Source organism: Tympanuchus pallidicinctus, unplaced genomic scaffold (assembly GCF_026119805.1).
Source record: "Tympanuchus pallidicinctus isolate F22 unplaced genomic scaffold, pur_lepc_1.0 scaffold21, whole genome shotgun sequence".
Lineage (NCBI taxonomy): Eukaryota > Metazoa > Chordata > Aves > Galliformes > Phasianidae > Tympanuchus > Tympanuchus pallidicinctus.
This window is the reverse complement of record NW_026294733.1, coordinates 5,123,204-5,145,062: the sequence shown is the minus strand read 5'-3', so window position 1 is coordinate 5,145,062 and position 21,859 is coordinate 5,123,204. Positions and strand designations below refer to the sequence as shown.

Here is a 21,859-nt window from a genome sequence, read left to right as displayed (position 1 = left end):
GCCCAGCAAAAACAAGTGCCTGTGAAACAAGTGAGTCCTCTCCTACCCTCCCACAAGAGAGGAGGATGAACCAGCTCAGCGAGTGGCCAGACTGCATGCAGTGAGCAGAGCTACAGGCCAGCAGGGGATCCCTCAGTTCAGCTCAGCTGCAGTGTACATTTGTGGTCTGCATTGCAAAAGCACTCAGGATGGGCATCCCCTGTGCCCCCGGGTCCCCCCTGCAGCAGCACAAGCAGAGCCCTGGGAAGTGGCACATCCACCTCACAGCTCTGAAATTCCAACCCAAGCCAAACACAAGTTGATGGCTCTGGAGCAGAGGCATTATGTGGCCTTTGACTTTTTCAGATATGACTTTGTCTAGCTTGTTATTTCAATGTTACTCCCTCCCCCTGAGCCTTTTTATAGAAGCCTGGGATATCCCTGCTGCCCAGGAGGATGAACAGCTCCCTCCTGACCCAACACAGCAGCAAGTATTTGCTGACACAGTTACAAGCATGCAAAAAGGATGCTGCTCCATCAGCACTGCTTCAAACAGCTGGTTTATTACACTGAAAACACTCCCTTCATTTGCTGTGATCAAATTGAGAGGTGTGGAGATGCTCAGTTGCAAAGCAGGCACAAATAAAGGATGAGCAATGCTGGAGGCTGGGCCATGCAGAAGGACTGCTGGCCTGTCCTCTGGAAAGAGAAGAGAGAATTCTTTTCACTTTATCAAGTGATGCAGCTATAAAGTGCTTTCATTTCCTCCATGTCCCTGAAAGATGTGAAAAATAGTAATGAGCAGGAGCTGAAGAATAGCTTGCATGAGGCGCCAGAAGCCAGATAAACCCCCTCTTTTTTTAGTGCTAAAACTGCTGTTTTCCTCACTAGCAATGAATTCAACAACTGTTGTGTTCTTCCTGGGTGTCTGCAGAGAACCTTTCCTGACAGAAGGCCATCACTTCTCCACTCCCATCTGTGTTCTGGCTGACAGAAAGGGACAACTCTTGCACTGTCACAGGGGCACCCTGGAGCTCCTTGAACTGTTCCAGTTTGGCAAAATATTAACTGAAAGAAAACATGAGGAATCACATGCAGACAATTTTTGAAAGGGGGTCAAAGTGATCTGCGGAGGTTCTGACCAAGGCACTGGGAGCAGGGCGATCAGGAGGGGAGAAGAATGCAGAAGTTGGTTTAGATTGGGTCAGCTGCTACAAAACCACAGCCTGAACTCCTCCTCCCAACCTACAGGTACAGGATTTTTAAGTTGTATCAATTTAAATCCATGGGTACCTCCACGGCTTCTATGTTTGTGCACATCTACTGTGTGCCTTCACTGACGTCTGTGCTTTCCAAAGAGTCAGGACACAAGCCCAGGCTGTGTAGGCTTTTTACAATGCCAGCACTGCTTTCAGACCATCAGGATCTCTGTTGTTCAGCAAGGCAAATCCCGCATGTGGCAGCACAGGATGTGGTTTACCATGAGGGGCTGGGAGGGGAACGTTCCTATGTGTGGAACAAAGACAGGACAGATTCATGGGCCAAAATAGAGAAGAGCAAAAGGTCTTAAACAGGTGGATGTCAGATCTGTCCGGATGTGAAATGAGACCTGCCTCCAGCTTTGGACATCTACAGTCCTTCAGTCTCAGTGTCATCCACCATCATTCTCTCAATAGAGCTATTCATTCCCTAGGTTAAATCCTGCTTACCCAGAAATACATATGCACCTTCACTCTTCCTCACAAACAAATAGACCTCTCCTTGTTCTTGTGGAGACACAAGTAGAGAACTGGAGTGGCCGAGGCATAAACCTGAGCAGTGGGCTCCAACGTGGCTGCAACCACAGGCAGAGAGCAAACAGGAAGCGGGCTGAGGTCATCCCATGTCACACGGTGGGATGCTGGCACTGGGCTCTGCTGCTCCTTCACCTGTCCGACAGACATCAGGAGCAGGCAGGCTGCCTGGAGCTGCCACAGCTGGCGATGGGGGCAAGGTTTTCCCCACGCTCATTGTTCTGACAGTGTGCTGGCCAGGAGTGATGGAGCCTGCAGCTGCACTGATAGGTCTTCTGTGTCCCAGTGATGTGTCCCAGTTTATGCTGGCTGACTTCTCCCACCTCTGCCCTCTTGCAGCCCTTCCCACATTACCTATACAGGCCTGCTTTCCAATGCCTCCATTACTAACATCGTTGCGGGACTCAACACAAAGACAACATAACCAACCTGACTGTTGATTATCGCTTTTGTTTGTTTTTGCACTGCAGACCTTTGGGAGACGATGCGTGTCTGGGCATCTCTGTAGCAGGCTCAGCTCGGCCGGTCCCCATGCAGCGCTGGGGCCCCGAGCGGCAGCGTCCCCTGGCCGCAGAGCTGTCCCTCGGCAGGCAGGAGGTGGCAGCATTGCACAGCCCAGCAGAGCCTGTTCCCCCGCATCCCACGGACGGGCTAGGTACTGCCCGAGACCTGCAGACCTGTTTTTCCTGCTCCTCCAAGGATACGTGACTCGAACGCTTACAGACTGCTCAAATCCCATCCAGAGCAATCATTAAAAACGACTAAACCTCCAAGGCCTCTAAGTGCACGTCAGTCCTAATCTGTTTGCAAATCACGATTAACAGTAATATGAGGGCAAGTGAGGACAGAAAGGCTCTGTATTTAGAAACGAGTGTGATGTTCAGATACACCTCGTTTGCCCTTGAAGCTCCAGCCCCCTTAAGTGCCGTGTGATGTGTCAGAGCTCCTCCGCACAAAATCCACCTTCCCTCTCAGTGAGAAGAGTGTGGATATTCTTGCTCTTACGAATGCTCCCTTACAGTATTGAGGTAGGAATGAGTCGGAGGCTCGCTTGCTCTCTCAGCATCTCTTTCATTCTGTCAGATATGGTACAGTCTGATCTGATTTTGAGTCTCCTGCATTTTATTTTTATTGGAAATGCACAGGCACCTGCAGTAGAACCTTGGGTCTAAAGTCCCTGAAACATAAGGGAAATTTGGAACTGATATTTGCAGTTCACAGCATTGCTGACTGCCAATTTTCCCTCTCTGTTCCTCCTGGTCTCTCACCATGGAGTCATCCTGTAGCTAAGTGAGTCCACCACAGGAAGAAACACAGCAAATCGCAGACTTCCCTCACTGGGCAGCAGCCACATGGACACAAGCCAGGACTTTTTTGCACTTGTGCAGACAGAAAGTATTCATACCACAGTAACTTTACCAAGTTAGAAAGCAATATGGTGGGCGCAATAAAAACCTCCCTTTTCATGTAGACGCTGCTATGCTAAGACTCCTCTACCTTCATACGAACATGCTCCTATTGATACCATAATGTCTTAACCTGGACCTCTTAATCTCAATTTTATCAGTGTCAGCTATTTAAAACAATCTGTGCATAGACCAGTCTTAAAATAATTTATCTTTTTTTGTTATTCCCATTACTTTAAGGATGCCAGGCAAGCTGGAAAACAGATCCTCTGCATGCCCCCATTAAATTAAATAACCTGAGTAGATGTTCCTTCTATATACATGAGCTACATTACTGTAGGAGCTTTCTTTTTGCTGAGGACTGAATCATTTCCCAAATGTAGGCTTGCACAGCAGAAGACGCTGCTCTGACAGGGAGTGATAATGAGTCACTGGGAATTCACAGTTTTATGTTCCTGCAAAGGAAAAACTCACAGCACTGAGCTAGAGGACAAGGGAGGAGAACTTGTTTTTGAAAGACAGCAAGAAATAGGGTCTGGAGCAGGAGCTTCTTGTGCTTGAGTAAAGCTGCCAGGCAAAAGCAGTGGCATCATGGCTCCAGGTGATCACAGCAGGTGACACTGCCAAGGACCTGGCAGGGGCTTCACAGGAAACTATGGGCCCCTCGTGTTCCTCACAAACCCACCTCCCTCTGCCCCAGAAACCTCCCACAGCACTGTGAGGCCTGCTGGGATTGCCAGCCCTGCGTGCTGCCTCCTGACAGGCGAGGGCTGAAGGTCGGATGGATAACACAGGCTGCACAGGGAGGAGTAACGAGGCAGATATTGTGTGCTCACAGCATCACGGAGAGCTGCATTCAGAGAATCATAGAATGGTTTGGGTTGGAAGGGACCCTTAATTCCATACCTCCATTCAATGCTTCCAGCAAGGGAGCATTCACAACCTCACTGGCAACCTGTTCCAGCATCTCACCACCCTCCCAGTAAAGAATTTCTTCCTGATATCTAGTCTAAACCTACCCTCATCCAATTTAAAACCATTCCCCCTCATCCTGTTGCTACTGGTCCTTTTAAAAATCCCCTCCCCAGCTTTTCTGTACACCCCCTCAGGTAGTGGGGCTGAGCCCCACAAAATGGGGGTTTGGTGCTTACAGCACCACAGCAGGACACAGGGCACCTTGCTGCAGATTCTCTTCATGGCTTAAATGCAGGCAATTCAGAAACAAGCAAGCAAGGCTCCACGTCTGACACGGCCCTGAAAAGCCAGCAGCAGAGGTGTCACATCACTGTGCAGGCAGTGAGAGCACCGCCTGCCGTTTCCCTGTGCAGACAGAGCCCACCAGACTGTCTGAAAACAGCCCTTGTCACCAGCCCCACGGCTCAGAGGCCCATGCACGCCCTGCCCGCAGCCCGGCGCTCCAGCCCCTTTAAGGAGCACTGAGGGCACGCACGCCTCTCCCCTTCCGCCCGGCCTCGAGCTTCAGTGACGCGCACGCGCACACCCAGAACGCGTCGCGACGCAGTGCTGGGGGCGGATGGAAAACGACGGCGTTCATTGGCACAACGGGAGGGCGGTGCGCGCGCACGCGCGGAGGGCTTCCTGCGGCCGTCTCTCCGCCTTGTCCCCGCCCGCGCCGCCCCTCGCGCAGGCGCGTTGCTGGCAGGAGGCGGCCTCGCCTCAGCGCGTGCGCCGGGCCGCCCCGCCCCGCTCCCAGCGTGCCCCGCGCGGTGAAGAAGCGGCGGCTGCAGGCTGGGGGCATTTTGTGTCCGCGATAGCAGTGGTTGAGAGACAAGATGGCGGCGGCGGCCGAGTAGGGACCGGCGGCTGCCGGGACCCGGCGGAGCCAGCGGGCCTCGCGCTTCCCTTCCCCTCTCCTCTCCCGCTCCCTCGCAGCACCTCGGCGGCCGCCTCTCACCTTTCCGGAGGGCGCGGGAAGCCGAGCGGCTCCCGGCCGGGGAGCGGGGCAGAGCCGCGGAGCGGGGCGGCCGCCCGAGGGGCCCGGCCCGAGCTGAGCGGCGGGGACCGCCGTTCTTCGTTCTCCACGCGCCTTCCTTCCCTCCCCTGCCCCTTTCCCCTTCCCGGGGCGGCGGCAGAGCCCTCTCTCCCCTCTCCCTTCCCCCGAGCCCCGCAGCGCCGGGAGCTCCCCGCGGCCGCCTGTCGCCATGGCGAGTAGCAGCGGCTCCAAGGCCGAGTTCATCGTCGGGGGCAAATACAAGCTGGTGCGGAAGATCGGCTCGGGCTCCTTCGGGGACATCTATCTGGCAATCAACATCACCAACGGGGAGGTAAGGGCGGCACGCACCTCCGTCCGGCGGCTCGGCGCACCCGGAGAGCGGCGGTGCCCTCCTGAGCCCGGCGCTTGGCTCCCTGGGTTCGCCTTCCCGGGGCGCCGGCCGTGGAGCCGGGCGTTTTGTTCCGGTCCTGGGCCCGCAGCTCACGGCCTCTGGCTGGGAGCGGTTCTGCTTCTTCCCACGGAGCCGCTGGCCGCCGCCCGGCGCTTTGCTTTGTGAGAGGTAGGGAGAGGAGAGCGCCTTGTCAGCGGCCGGAGAAGTCTGTTTTCTGGCAGTCATCTCTGCCCCTTTTTTCTGCTGGGAAGCGATTTATCTCGTGTTCATCAACCGCAGTAGAAACAAAGAAGATCCCCTGTTTCTTCAGTTCTTTTTTATTTTTTGTCGTATTTTTTTTATTCTTTCTCCCCCTCACTTCTCTGAGCTGTAAAGAAGAAACACCCACGTACGTTCTTCCTTGCTTGTGTGAATCTGAAGATATAACATCTCCAGCTCAATTTCATGACCTGGGATGGATATTCGAGTACAAATCATCATGCTATGGATTTTATTTGAAGAGGCAACAAATTGCAGGATGTTGATTGGCAGAAGTGTAAAAAATTGTAGCTCAGAGTGTGGGGAATACTAAAGTGGCAAGGCAGTGCTCGGTGGACGCTCTGCTCTGATTCCTTGTTCCCTCTCACTGCAGGAAGTTGCTGTGAAGTTGGAGTCTCAGAAGGCCAGACATCCCCAGCTGCTGTATGAGAGCAAACTCTACAAAATTCTGCAAGGAGGAGTTGGCATCCCACATATACGGTAGGATTCAGTTGTAGATGCCGAGTATGGCAACTTTTCTTTAATGTTCCCATGAGGTGGGACACCACCATAAGAGATTCATTTTTGAAGGAGTTGGACTGCTGGGAAAAATACTCCTTTCTAAGCTTAACAACTACCTGGGTATCCTTGTAGCTTCCTCTCCATGCTCCAGACTCTGTTCTTAGGCTTACATACTGTGCGTTGGAAGTGAGATCTTCAGCAGTTTGTGAGCTATGAGAAATTCTTAAAGCGATCAGAATAAAGCATGAGATTGTTTCTGTGTGAGCCAGTGTTCTTGATGAGCTGAGAGTTTGGAGCTGGTACTGGAAATGGCTGCTTTCTTTTGTTGTTTTTTTTTTTTTTTTTTTTTTTTTTTTTTTTTTTGTTCCAACATGTCTTCCTCCTCCGCTCAGAAAATGGCGGATAGACGTGATTAACCCTCCCCCTTCTCCTGTTGGGACAAGGGACGTGCTCAGGCATGTATCTTTTCCTTTCATAGTTATGTGCAGCAAGGCTTGAGACTGCTGAGAACCTCGACCAAGAATGAAATGGCAGCCCCTTTCTGTTACCCGCAACAGATGCGTCACTAGGATTTCCGTACAGTTAAAGTGCCAGGATTAATCCCTCCCAGTTGCTTGTTAGGCAGTTTCCTTGTTTCTTATTCTGCCTGAAACTTTCAGAGTTTTCAATAATTTCCTGATCCAGTAGTAAGTTGCTGCTGTTCTGGTGCAGCAGACTCTAGGAGGAGTCATTTCTCTGATTATTGAGGTGTTATCCTGTGTAGTTCTGTCTGCTGAATCCACATCAGAGTAGCCTAAGTGAAACTTCTTTCTTTTCCAGAAACACTTTGGCCAAGAGTATTTTAAATAATTGTTTTTAAAGTTAGTATTTGTGGTGTTTATGCAGTATTATAAAAGGAATTGGTATCTTGTGCTGCAGGAACAACTTCGTTAGGGCTAATGAGTCAAACTGCAAATTCTAATTAGTCCTTTTGCTCTTAACTCACTTTGTTGCATGTGTATAGACTAGTGGTCTGTACAAACTGGAGGGACATTCGTGTATTTCAGATTGTATATTCTAACAAAACCTAGAAGTTGCTAGCTTTTCGCCCTGCTCTGTAAACACAACTGATTGTAGACCTGATTGTATGCTGGAGTTATGCAGCCTTGTTTCACCCATCTGTCCTCTCTGTTCGTGGCAGCCTTCTACAGGAATAGAACAAACATACCTGTATGAAACAGAGCAGCTACAGTTACAGCAGTTGCTTGGGTGTAACCAGATTTAATTGTTATTTTAGACAAGTTTCTCTTTTCTTTGTATGAATACATTTGTTTCACAGCCGAGAAATAGAAGTTGCATATTGGAAAGCCATCAGGGTACAGCTTCGTGCTAAAACAAGGGTAACTGGGAGAGCAGCCAAAGCATGCGGGTATCTGGTGTTTCATCACCAAACTGGAAAAGCATGCTTTCTTAAGCTTGTGCTTTTTTCTGAAAATCTTTAGTGCTATAATGAGACTTCAGTTTCATGTTTTTCGAACTTACCATGTAACAAAAGTGAAATACTATTTGAAGTAAGTTCTTGGGTTTGATTTAAATGCCTCATATGAGCTTTTTATTTAAAGCCGAGATGCTGGAAGTCGTCTTACATGAGAAACTTGTTTCCAGCTTCAAATAAAGCAGTAATCTTGTAAGCTTTCTTTCCTTTGTATTTGACATACTTTTATCTGACCTCGCTTTCCCTATGACTCTTGTTTAAAGTTCCATCACCACAGAGGAACTAAGAACTTTCTTTGACATCTGGCCTCTGCAAAGTAGTACCAAATTACAAGAATCTGGGTAAGAATTGACAACTGGGGCAGCACTCAAAACAACACAGATGGCTTCTGTTGTACTTGAGATACTATTTGATTATGTCAGGGGGTCTTGAAGATTTCTACCTTCAGGTTCCAGCATTGTTAATCTTAGGATGACTTTTCTAAAAAAACCTTTTCTGAAAAACTTTGGAAGTGTCTTTTATTGTAAATTTTAAGTATGTACATATTAGATGTTGCTTGACTGGTTCTTTGTGCTTTTCTTGTTGTCTTGTGATATGAAATGCAGTGATGCTTGAAAAAATAAAACCAGTACTTCTGTTTATATTCTAGAAGAGGAAGCAGAGGGGCTGCTCAGCTCACAGTTCGAGTGATAAGCATTGAAACGTGTCATTAGAACCCAATTCCTGGTGCTTGGAATCTGAAGGAGGGAACTTGTCTTACACAATCAGGTGCATCACTGAGGTGCTTAACCAAGCCTAGGAGCAACGTCAGATTACTGCACATGTTGTTCCAGACAGCTCAAGTTTTCTGACATGAGTTTTTGGCAGCAGCAAAGCTGAGAGAGTGTATGACTTTGTGCTTAGGTCTGTGCATGTGTAATTGATAATATGCATTCTGCTTTTGTTTTGTAATGGTTTGCTGTCCAGTTGGAATGAGCTGTTCTTGGCTCAGTGTATTGAGAAGGATGAATCAGGTTGAGGAAATTCTAGCAGTAAGTTGGTTAAATTTTCTGTGAAGTGGTACCTTTAAGCAGCAACAACAGAAATGAAGTATCTGGTTCCAAGCTTTTCCACTTTCTGTGCTGTGTAAGCTGGGCTCAACGGCGTTTTTATCCTGCTGCTTCTGTGGGATTAACTGTGAGCTTTCACTTGTGGAGAGAGGACTTGCTGCTTGCACTGTAACAGAACATATCACTGCCACATGAAATAGCAAAAATTGAGATTAGCTCGTCTGTTGTCTGAATATCTGCACAACTTTAAATTCACACGGGGCTCTTCAACTTTGCTGCAAGCTGCTGCTTTCTGGAAGAGCAGGGAGGATTCTGAACTGCTCTCTGAAATGTCACAAAACCTGTGAATACCGCTGCAGACTGTGGTATGCACAAATTTTGGCTATACTGTCTTCATTTTTGACAACGGGCTTTGGAACCAAGCTTAACATCTGATGATCTGGTCTGCCTTGGGACACAGTGCCAAGTCTGCAATATTCTGGTAGGTTTATTCTGGTTGTTCTCGGTCATCAGCTCTTTCTTTCTCTTTAGTAGCAAAGCATTTTTAGCTGTGATCGTCTCATTAACTGGGTGTTGATCCTAATAGTTTGGAATATCTGCTTTGATTCCCACATTCTTCATCTTGATTCAGAGAAGTGAAACTTTGAGGTCTCGTTGTTTTGTTTATGGTGTGAATCTCTTGAAGCGCTCTTGACGAGAGAATTGTTTGAACCGCCTGTGGTTGCCGCTCTTGGTTTTTGCCATTTATGGTGATCAGGAACAAGAGTTGATATCCTTTATGAAGGTTCTTTAGATATCTTGCAAATGTACTTCTAAAAGAAAAGCAAACTTTAGATTTTTTTTCTCCTGACAACACCTCGGTGTAACTTGTTACCTGCTTCCCACTAGGAAGGGGAATCTAGCTGCAGCTGTTGGCAAGGTATGAAAGTGTTGCACAAAAACCAGGGTTGACTGTAAAACAGAAGATGCTTGTGTTCTGTGAGCAGAGCTGGAGACGTGCAGTATTCAGTTGCATCTGAGGCTTATCGGGGAATATTTGAGTTCAGTCACTGCGAAGTTTAAGTACAAATGCTATTGACTTTTTTGTTTTTGCAGGTTGAACAGGTAAAATCCTACATTTCTAACTTGACAATGCAGTAAGTTCTTGCAAAATATTGTGAGGTTGAGAAATTAAATATTGTCACTTAGGTATTGCTACATAATGTCCTATCGTGTGGCATGTTATAAAGCTGCTGTCAAAAAAGTCAAAGCATCTCAGACATCAGGGCTCTCTCATTACTTAGTGCCATGCTGGTGGATAATCTGTTAATAAGCCTCTCTCCATATTTATCTTCACTAAATAGTACACGCAGTGGAAAACCGTGGTCAAGTTCAGTAATTTTGAGGTGGTTCTCACAATGGAATTTTCCCTGAGCATTTTAAATTCTATTCTTAAAACTTGGTACATTTCTTTCAAGCACCTTTTTACTGAGGGACAGACCCACTGTGGTAGATATGAGCAACACTCCTGTTCTGAAAGCTCAGTGTGAAACTGAAATGAATCCCTGAACTTTTACTGCTAGGAATGAATGTCTTTAAACAAAATTTCATGTTTTATAACAATCTAAACTTCTGTTTTAATTGGTGCTCGTGGACTACTTAAAAGCAGCTGAGAGAGACCCTGCTTTTTATTGCTTTTTTTCTCTTGCCTTAGTTCGTCCTTTGCAGAAACAGCTGCAGAAGTGTGCACTTGCAGTTCAGTGTTAACTCCATTTGGCACAGATGATCAGCAGAAGTCCTACAGAAAGGGTCTGTTTTCCTCCAGTGTTTGCAGTACACGCTGTAGATTAATGGCTTACCTTCTCATCTGAACTGAGCCTTTTGACTTCTATGGAAGAAATGTGACTTATGTTCCCCTCGCTTCCTACCAGCTGTTAGTTTACTTCATAAAACAACTAGCAAAGCAGCAGATCATAGAAGTATGTATGCAACATAAGACCAGGCAGATGAAATTTCCCTTGTGCCTAATGGATGAATTGCATTGGCATGCTTCATGTATTCATATTTTTCTCATAACTGTACAAAAAGTGGTACAAAATTTTATTTATATCCTACCTAACTTGATAACATAGGGTGTTCTTTGCTATTTCTTTATTTAGTGCTTGAGTGGCCTAATTCATACTCACCATGGCAACTAATGTTAGATGACATCTGTTAAATATTCCATTTCAGTATTTCAGTCATGCCATGTTATGTTAGGTTCATTTATGTTACTGATTCCAAGCTGGCTAGCAGTTGAAGTGCTTTTCCAGCTTCAGGGAGTGCAGGATATGTGGCAATGTAGATGTGAATCAGGATCTGAGCGGTAGATTGCCTTCCTCGTGTGTTGCTTCCATATCTGTTAAGACTCAAATTAGTGTACTTCTACAGGCAGAATATACTCAGTGGTTTGTCTGTAACATCTTTATTTCTCAGGAGTTTGGCCTGAGAAGTCCAGAAGAGATTACTTTTGGTCCTGTTTCTGCTTGTTTTGGTTAATGTGCAGTTCTTCCTGTGATTCTGGCACAATGCTGACTTCTTAGGCCAGCACTCATTGCTCTGTGGTTGGAAAGAGCCTGAAGATGAGTGCTTGTACCCGTAGGCGGTCGGTGCCCATTTACTACTTCCTTGATTTCTTTAATGGCTGCCTCCCTCTTACAGTCATCCTGTATGAGCAGTTGCATAACTTCATGACTGGCTTGCTGAGCTGTGTGAACACAGTTGCTAGGATCACCACCTTTCCATCCATGTTGAAGTCCTCTGTCCCTGTTCTGCTTTATATTGCCTCTCCTGGATATCTGACCCGTGCGTTTGTGGATTGCTGCATGAAGGGACAGCAGTGCTGGAAGCATTGGCACCACCTCCTGCCCAGTTTCTGTTGAATACCTGTGTTTGCATTGGTTAGGATTGCTGATTTTTTTCTCAGTGCTGCCTGTGGAAGCATATGATTATAGGGAGGCCTGTGATTTCCCTTTCGTTACGTTACGCCCTGTTAGGAGAGTTCTGTGTCAGTGCTTTAGTGATCGCAGAAGTGGAAGAGTTCAGTGCATTCATCATTTGGTTTTATTTCGGACATTGAGTCCTTTGTGCTCACCAGGTCTTCCAGACTTGTGTATTCACCCTCGTGTGCACACTGACTCGTCAAACTTACTGATAAGGTTATCTCAGGTAATCCCAGTAGTTCTTTCCAGCTTGCTTGTTCACTGTGGCTTGTTTTTGTTCTAGTAGTGTTTCTCAATCCACTTTCATTTGACAGTCTCCACTTTTTTGTCATATGAGTTCTTCTGTCTGACATTTGAAAGCCAAAACGCTGGGAAACTAATTGCATAGAACTAGACAGAGTAATGGTAGGGTGACATAGTACAAATGGTGAAATTAGCAGAAGGTAGTAGAATGTTGAAGAGCAAATTGACCTTTTTTATTTAATGAAGATATAATTGCTTCTGGATGCCTTTTCATCAATATTATATTTTTGCTTGAATTCCAGAATCTAAAGTTTGGGTGTAAGCTTTCTCACAGCAGCATTGTACTTCTTTGCACTGAGGCACTAGGATGCTTTTTTGTTGTAGGACGCGAGCGTGACCTTCTGCAGTTCCTGGTGGTACAGGAATAGTCAGTGGTGGCAGTCAAATTCACAGAAGCCTGTAGCAGAAGAGCAGACGCTGGGCAAAACAGGGGTCTGAGGAGAGCTTTTATTGATCTGAAACGAGACAGTCTTGTTATAGTTGGTAGTAGGGATGCATTGTTGTGACAGTGAGCTGATGTTCTGGTTTTATGCATACAGTAACCTGTAGGTGAAATGATGCTGCCTTATGCTCATGCCTTGGTAAGTTCGGAGCACCTGGGGTTCGGGTTTTCTTTGCTGGTGACCAACAGCTGTCCAGTGAGCTGCTTCATTCACTGCTGTTTACATTTCCCACTTTGTAAACATGAATTTCCTGAATGCTTTTATTTATCCCTTGAACAGCTCGCACGGTTTTGGTGGTGGTAATTACAGCAAGGTAGCAGTACCAGCACAGTTATCAATGTAATGTGTAAAACTACTCATTGTCCATCAAGGGTGCAGAAGTGGCACAGGAGGCTGCAGCTGGGCCTGTAGTTTCCCAGCCTGTTTCTGAGTTTTGCTAGCTTTTTGCTGACTTCTTTACTACTGGTTTACCTCAGTTTGACTCTTCAAAGGAAAGAAATACAAAATGTGAACAGGGGGGAATAACCAAATATTTCATTTTCTTAAAGCTCTTTTTAGACATGTTTTCTCAAGGGCTTTTTTTTACTATTGGCATTATTTAGGAGCCATGTGGTTATGAAATAGAGATGATATGATTTCTAAAGATGCACCTCTGGAAACAAAAGGATTTAAGCTTGGGTCAAGTTGACCTATGGTCTTTGCCACTAGGTGCTAGATGTGCATCAGTACTTTGCTTGCTTGTCTCAAGGTTAGTTAAGGGGATGAAAAAACATTTGAGTAAGCGTTCATCTGTCATATGATCTGGCTTCATACTTCACTGGGTGGGATTTGGAAACCAAATACTTCGAAACTACTGTGTCATGTGACTTAGTTGTTTAGCATAGAGCTGCAAACCGTTCAGGATGTTACAAGGAGTTTTGTGTGTGAGTATATGGGAGCTGTGTAGCAGGCTGCTAAACCACGTGATTTGGAAGCTTGTCGACATGGTGAGTCTTGGTCTGCTGAGTGAGACGAGCTGCTGAAGCCAAATGAAGGCCACAGTTTGAATTTGATAATGTTCTAACCACAAAAGCTTCAGAAAGAGTTGTTTGGGTTTTTTGCTTTGTTTTTATGAACTATGCTCTAACTGATCAGTGGCCTTGAACAAATGAGACATGGGAGAGTGACGAAGCATTTCTACGCACACACAGCTTAGGCTCAGCCCGCAGCTTCAACATGGGCTGTGCCTCTTAGCGGCTGCGTCAGGGCTTGCTGTGCTGCGTGCAGTGTTCAGAGAGAACTCCTGGTCTTACAGTATTGCACTGTCCTGCTAATAATTAGTGAAGCCTTCCAGTAAGGTTTTCTACAAATGTTTGGGAAAGCTGATTTTGCTATAAGCTATATATATATAATATATATATATATGTTCTCGCGAGTAGGTACAGACGGACCTGTGCAGCAGAACTGAAGTTGTCTAATTGTGCAGTACGTCCTAGTAGGACGTGGGCACTGTGCAAGTTAGAATAGTGATAATGATTTTTTCCTAGTCCAGGGATTCTATATTTCTTTTGAACATATGTGGTATGTAACTAATACACAGGGTTATTGTGTAACCAGAGTGAACTGGTAAGTTGATAAATATCTCCTTCCTGCTTTCTAGAGCTCTCCTTGCTTAAAAAATGTTGCTGCTGTTCTCTGCTCCTCAGTGAGAGAGAGAAATTCACTTTCTGGGCGTGTTTAGAACAAAATGTCTAACTGACAAGTAGAAGACGTGTTCTGAGGTTCTTGTAGCATCTGATAGTTAACCAGGGCTTTGTACAGTCATTTTTTCCTACTGGTAGTTTGCTTCTGACACTGCACCAGCAGAAGGGCTTGGACCACTGGAGATCTCTGGAGACGACCAGCCTTTTTTCCAGAGGTGTGCTCCGTTTGGTGCTGTGGCGTTCCCTGCAGCATTAAAACTTGCATGGCAAAGCACGTGTCCAAAAGGTGTGATCATATGTCATCTTACAGTGACTGTGGGATCAACGAGTACTTGCCAAGCTCTTGAGCATCATCATTTCCAAGGATTCCTCAGAAGAGCCAACATTTGTAATGTTTTTTCTTGTGCTGCCAGCAGTAGCAGCTACTGGACACGCTGTGAATGGACCTGATGTAGCCTTACTTCTTAATCTCATTTTCCCTGGAAATGTTCCAAGGGAAATGAAAACTGAGCGTTAGCAAAGTAAATAAAGCACGGGTGACTCTGGTATTCTAGCAGAAGTTTCACTTGCTGTCAGTGCAATGAATAAATGGGGTGCTCTACTACTTGGGGAATTATAGGCCTGTAAGCATGAAAACTGGGTGTATAGAAGTCCTGTTGTCTTGCAAAGTTGAGTCTGCTTTTCAGAAACATTAAGTGATCAGCAGATTAAAAAAAGTTCTTGTGCCTATGTTTTCCCTTGGACTGTGCTATTGGCTATTGAGCCATTACTGTAATGAACAATTACAATCAGCATCTGAAATAGTTTTCACTTAAAGCAAAACATAGTTTATCTGAATCTGGATTTACTCTTTAGAATGGCGGGTCTTAGGGTGCTTGGATTCGGTTTATTTTTCATAGAGCAGCTAAATTTCATGGCAGAATATCTAGCAGATCATCCAATCCAGTTTTCATCGCTTTGGTTGACTGCAGTGTTTCATTTTGAACTGTGAACTGCAGAGTTGTTTATAGACCCTCGTCATAACTACTCAGCAGTTTGCAAAGGTGACTTTGATAGGAACCAAGATGTCATACTGAGTAATTCCTGAAACAAATATTCTTTTCTTTTTTGTCCCACATTGACACATCAGACACTTAAGAGTTGATCCTACTGCCTGCTTGCCTGTGATTGAAAGTGTGTGCGTTGCAACAACTATTTCTGCCTCTGTGGCACTCAACTGCCTTTCCGTGTATCATGTTAAAAATCTAGTGAAGAGTTCTTGTCATTTACTTAGTAGTACAGCAGTACTTGATTGATATTTGCAAAACTTGAATGAATAAATGAGAAGGTAGTATGGGTTAACTGCATGAATTCTTTGCATTGCAGAGATGCCTTACATGAAACAAAGCCTAAAGCAATTAACAATGCTTCTGTGAAATTAAATAATGCAGAAAATAAAGATAGAACTGTAAGGTGTCCTGCTGATGAATTTCAGTTCAGTTCTTGAGATATGTACCAAAACCTCAGTATGTTGGCTTGTAATGACTTCTGCTTTGATTGTGTTAATTCTTGTGTTTGGTGTTTCAGTTGCTGCTAAAACTTAATGTTGCTACTTCAGGGAAACTTAAACATGCCATGCGCTGTTGTCAGTTTCAGTTTTGCCTTCAGGGTTTGCTTCCAGGAAAGTAAGAGTGACTAATAACTCTGGTTTTTAGTTAACTCTCTAGATTGAACATAAGCCAGCAATGTTCCTTTGCATTGAAGAGGTTTGGTGGCATCCTGGCGTGCATCAGGAGTGGTGCCAGCAGGTACAGGAGGATGGTCCACTCCCTCTACTGAGGCTGCACCTGGAATGGTGTGTTCAGCTCTGGGCTTCTGGGGACGGTGGAGATGTGGGAGGACTGGAGAGAGTCCAGCAGAGGGCTTCTAGGGTTTGGAAATGCTGAATGTTCTAAAAGCATCCATTGGTTTCCAAAAATGCATTTTGAGAATGATCACTTCTGTACGTTCAGGAGCATAACTGCTGCGTTACTGACAGTAATGGAGCTGCTTGGCTCACTCCTGTTTACTGATGGCTGAGGCTCAAACTTGTATGATTCTTGCTAATGCTGAGCGCGTTTCTTTGTTGCAGGTGGTATGGTCAAGAAAAGGATTACAATGTTCTAGTTATGGATCTTCTTGGTCCCAGCCTTGAAGACCTCTTCAACTTCTGTTCTCGCAGGTTTACGATGAAAACAGTACTTATGCTAGCAGACCAGGTACGTACAAGCATAAATGTCAGGGTGTCAGAAAACCTGAATGTTATTTTGTGTAGCATGGTTCTCTTTAAGTAGGTTAAATAATGTGTTAAACAGCCTTCTGTGTTAGTTGAGATGCTGTACTGCTTCAAACTTAATCAAGGCCTTGCAGTCTGTTAACTGAGGCCTCAGGAGTGCCTGTCTGTTTAGTCTTTTTTCTCGCAATTGACAGTTCTTCAACTTGGTTCTGAGAGTACAGCTTTTGAAGTAGCCACTTGCTGTTTAGTAAATAGCTTCCTTGTACTGTTCTCAGTTATTTGGAAGGCAGGTAGGGGGTTTGTGAGTTGAATTTTCAATGGCAATTTAAATTTAATCTAATATTACATAATCAGTGTTAGTACCCAGTTGTCATTTAGCCAGAGCTCGTAGAATCCCAGGCGTATGGCCAGGGAAGCTCAGGGAGCTTGTATAGAGACAAGATCAGCTGTCCCCTATCTCTGCTGCTTTAAATGGCTGGTATGCTTGCTCTAGAACAAAGCATTTACACTTAACTAGAGTCAGGCTGTTACAGTGTTTCTGAGGAACCTGTGCAGTTCTTGTGCAATATTCCTTTGTATGGAATACCAACTTTTTGTCATCTGGGAAAAGAAGGGAGATGTATGAGGTCAGCATACAGAACTGGGTTTTAGGACATAATAAAGTAGAACAGCTGTCAAGGATATGATGTTGTAACATACTTAGCTCACTAAAGGCTGTGTGAAGTGCAGCTGAAAAGCTGTTCCATATGAACTCGTGCTCTTTTCTCACGCACGGGAAATTGCACGACCATTTATGATGCTAAGATGTGCCAGAACTTCTCTGCATCTTTGCTCACTGCCATTCTTGGATTGTAGTCGTCAGGGTAGGATGGGCCACCATCAAGTTGTTACTTGCTCTAAAAAAGTGACTGAAAAAGCAGTACTTAGTGATAAGTGAATAGCTGTCTGAATGAATAACTGAGATGGGTGCTGCATGAAGAGACAAGCTTTAAAGTTGTCTCATGGTAGGTACTGAAAAGCTACACTGCAAAAATAAATTTCTCTTCAGTTGGACACTGTAGTTATGTGATGAATTTGAATGTCTGGGAAATAATTTCAGATATTTAATCTTCCAGCTCACAGCCAGTATGGAATTTTAACACACAAAAGGACTTTCTTTAAAAAGTATATGAAAAAGGCTTGGTTTTTGCTGAGCAAATTATACATTTTAAATTGCAGTGGAAAGTAGCACTAAGAAGTCATGCTTAATTGTAGGCGTAAGTGAATTGTGTTGCTCTCAATGAATCTCTTTCTTGATGTTTTCTGTTTTACAGATGATCAGTAGAATTGAATATGTGCACACAAAGAACTTTATACACAGAGACATTAAACCAGATAACTTCCTAATGGGTATTGGGCGTCACTGTAATAAGGTTAGTCTAATCTGTATTTAAAAGATTCAAAGAGAATGGCTATGTTACTTAATTCAAGCTGCACAGCCTTTTTACTCATTGCTGAAGCTGATGTATTGGATGCTAAACCATAAATCTTTGTGAGAACTTGGCTAATTTGGCTTTCTCAGTATCCACTGCTAAATGCAGTGGCAGGTGTGTGTGTCTCAGACCCACGCTGAGATGGACTTGATTGCAAGATGAGTTCAAGTCTTGCAACAAGGTTCTAAACGAACCATGGAGAATACTTAGTGATTTTCATCGGTGATGGAGTTTCACTGTTGAGATGACTGTTGTAATGGCATTTTTTTCTTAATAATGAAGTCAAATCTTTGACTTTTGGGCTGACTTCCTGGGACGAAAAGTATTTGTGCCATCGTGGGAGCTCCTGGCCTACCAGTCATCAGGGCAGTAAGACTTGCAGTGACAGACTGGTAAAGAGGACTCTTCAGCCATCAGAACTGTGGATATGACTACTAGTCAACATGTAGATCAATTGTCTCTATGAATAAATGAATTTATGCTGAAATGTGAATGAAAAACTTTATAGAGAACCTGAATATATTGTACAACAAAAAACTTCTTTTAGTTTGTGAAGAAAAGAGGGGTGGGGTGGGAAGCGGGCTATAGTGCACTGTTTGGATGGTTAAAAAGACTCAGAAGTGCATGTTTCCAGATGGGGGGGGAGGGGGGGGGAGTTTTCTTCTACATGAGGTTTTATTTTATTTTTAGTCTTAAGTAAAATATGCTTAATCCTGCAATTTGTATGTTGAGCTCGGGCAGACAGGCAGCATTGGCAATGCATTAAGCATGCTACTTAATAGAAATTAACTTCAGGACAAATGTACCCGATCAAGCTGTTTATTGGAAGCAAGATTCCCACTGATTTTCTATATATGCCATTAGAGAATGTCTAATCTCTTTAGGCACTACCAGTGTTTAAAATGTTTACCTTTGTTTGCCTGTATGAATGCCAACTTCAGAGCCACGAACACTAGAAGGGGGAATGTATTAACATCAGGTAACAGCTCTTGTCTGAAGAGGTGCAGTGCACTGAATGTTTAGATGCAACCGTTGTTGGAAAAGCTTGTAAGCCTAATTGAAAGGCAGTCTTTATGTAATTCTTTTGCTATTAAACTTTGCTCATTCCCAAGTTTCATACTTTCACTCTGTAGAGCTCTATTTTTCTCTGCTGTGTCAAGCAGTTAGGCTCCTTAATTTTCTAACCAAACTTGGAGTAAAAACAGCTTTTTTTTCTAGTTTTAGTTTCTGATTTCCAGTTGTTCTTTTTGGGCCATTTATCCGTGCTTTTGCAGTTATGCTAGCTTAGCATTGCTGTGCTTTGTTTCATCTTCATTGGATTAATGGCCTAGAAGATACTGCTGTGCTTATTTTAGTGGAAAGACACATTAGATTTGCATCAACTGGGGAAAAAAATTGCCAGTAAACCATTATTTTTCTTCTTTTCCCATTAGTATCCTAGTTAGAGAGCCATGCAGCCTTATGGTGCTAAATACTTCCTGTGAGCTGTGGGTATGGGCTTCGCTACTGATGCAGAGTTTTGGAGATCAGAGAGGCACTTCTTGAGAGAAGTGCAAATTGGCAGGTTTACATGAGCAAAATGAGAAAGGGGTTGGGTGAGTTTAGCACTTAGGTGTTCTGTCTAGGGACAGTTGCCACCACACAGCGTTTGCTCCTTTTTGTAGTAAAGGATAGTTGAGGGTTTTTGGAAAGACGACTGTACACTACCTGAATCAAAGTCAGCCACAAATGCTAGAATAGCATGGTAATCTTGTTCCAGTAGCTTCCTGTCAGTTCTGTTAAAAACATGAACGTATTCAAATTTTAATTTGGTGTTTGGGAGAAATTGTGCTCCCCCTTAAAAGGTGAATTTTCAGCTCTGCTAGAAATAAGCCCTGCATGCTTATGAAAGTAAACTTTAAGGTGACTAAATGCCTTCTACCTCTTCCTTACTGAAGATTTACTTTTTCTAAATGTCTTTCGGGGGAAGGGCAGTTTATGGAACCGAAGGATGCTTTTGTAAGCAAAACTTCAATTTCCTTTTTTAATAGAGCCAAATGTCACCACTGTTATCCCTGGCCAAGGCAGTGCCATTTTGGAGCGGCTCGCAGTTGAAATTTACCCTGCCATATCTTTTAAATTTTCTCCTTACAAAAACAAATTAAAAAACCAAACCGACATAGCTATTGGAAAGCTACAGAGCTTGGTGGAAGAAGGATGGCATTTGGCTACCCTGTTCTTTCTCAAACGCCTCGGTGTTGCCTGTCTGCGCCGGCCATTGTTGCAATGTAAGCAATACTGTTTGATGCACTGCCACCCTCTATTGTTTGTTCAGTGTTTAGAATCTCCAGTGGGGAAGAGGAAAAGAAGCATGACTGTTAGTACTTCTCAGGACCCATCTTTCTCAGGATTAAACCAGGTCTGAACTGTCTCCTATTCCAACCTCAACCCCAAATTCATGTGCTTTATTTTTTGTTTTGTTTTCGTTTTGTTTTTTTTTTTTTTTTTTTTTTAATCTGGAGAATGTAGATCTTGCAAAAGCACCTCTTATGTTGGCATTATTCAGACATACTTGGCAAACATGTAACATTACTAAGATGTTTCCCTGTGGCGCTTGTTTAAATTGTGAAATTATTTCTAAACTTGGTTTTAAAAAGGGCTAAATGTATGTGCTTGATTTCAGATGCAGAAGCAGATTTTATTTCTGTCCTTTATAACTGAAAGGCAAGGTCTTGGATATGTTAAAGAACAGACCTGCCACCCAAGTGAAGTAGCAGGGCTTCTACACGGACACCTGCACAGGTGGCTGCTTGCCTTCCCATAGGGTTCCTGCAGCATCTTCACACACATGAACGAGTTCTGCTGTCGTGTCAACCAGACTTTTTCCCATACCATTTTTCTTCAAAATCTTCTCAAATGTGTGATAAGGGCTCTCATATTTTTATCTTTTGTGCTTATAAAATTACTCCAGTGTCTTGGAGAAGTGTCTAGTGCTAAATGTAGTACTCTTGACTCTTAAAGAAAGATGAATTGGAAGCACATCAAGACATATGCCTCTTTCTAGCAGAACAGCTGGAAATTGCTGAATATGTATCATAGCTGAGGAGTTTGGCTGAACAGCAGCCCATAGTTTCCCCAATAAGTCTTCAAGCACTAAATCCCAGCCAGCTAGCTGCTGTATGCAGGCTTAGACTTCTGTTGTCTGCTTCTGAAACTCACTTATCGGTTGAAGCAGAGACTCTGATCTGCTTTTGTCGTTGCTCTTGGCAGAAATCTTGCCCTACTTTTCTAGTTTCCTACTGATCACGCAGTAAGCAGAGCTAAGGTGGCATGAGGTTATCTATGGAAAAACTTCTTTGCTGACTGGCATCGATGTGTTCTATATTCATCCAAATAAGGCTATATCTTCAGTGTCCCTCCTTTTGAGATTAACTTAACACCCTTGACTTCTATCCATCTAGAATAGGGCATACAGCATGAGCCTGAGCTAGGGAATAGAAAAATCTTGCACAGAGAGGCCAGTGTTGTCAAATAATATCTAATAACCTGACTAATGTGTAAAGCAGAACTGTATTACAAAACTGATTCTATTTTATATGTGTATGTCTTTAAAGAGGGCTCCCCATACTGCTTAAGAGAACGTATTATTGCCTTGTTCAGGGCTAATATTCAGAGCTTGTAGCAGCTGTGCAAGAGACAACATCACTTAGTTTACTTCTCTGCCCCTTGAGGGAAGTAATCTTAAGTAGTCTGTTAAACAAAGAACGAGACACCAAATCTTTGCATGTTAGAGGTGTGCTTTCAATGTTCCCTATATTCATTCACAAGCTGTGACTTTGTCCCTTCGTGGCATTAATTAATGTCAAGAACCCCAGGATTCCAGAAAGAATGTAAAGGCTTTGAATCGCTTTGTTTGTAATTAAATTTGTACTGAAAAGATTCTGTGGGTGAAGTCTTCAGT

The 21,859-nt window shown here is 44.2% G+C and overlaps 1 protein-coding gene across 4 annotated transcripts in view; it reads left to right on the top strand.

Annotated features, from left to right (window-relative positions):
• Nucleotides 1-4,894: 4,894 nt before the first annotated feature.
• Nucleotides 4,895-21,859, top strand: part of CSNK1A1 (casein kinase 1 alpha 1) — a 33,089-nt gene continuing 16,124 nt past the window's right edge. For 2 of the 4 annotated variants that reach the window (XM_052684703.1, XM_052684702.1), the window contains exons 1-5: nt 4,895-5,463; nt 6,155-6,261; nt 16,304-16,430; nt 17,761-17,859; nt 20,234-20,317. In XM_052684703.1, the coding sequence (XP_052540663.1) occupies nt 5,341-5,463; nt 6,155-6,261; nt 16,304-16,430; nt 17,761-17,859; nt 20,234-20,317 (540 nt within the window). In that variant the 5' untranslated portion in view covers nt 4,895-5,340. The remainder of the gene's footprint in view (nt 5,464-6,154; nt 6,262-16,303; nt 16,431-17,760; nt 17,860-20,233; nt 20,318-21,859) is intronic. The other 2 variants (XM_052684701.1, XM_052684704.1) reach the window with 2 other exon arrangements.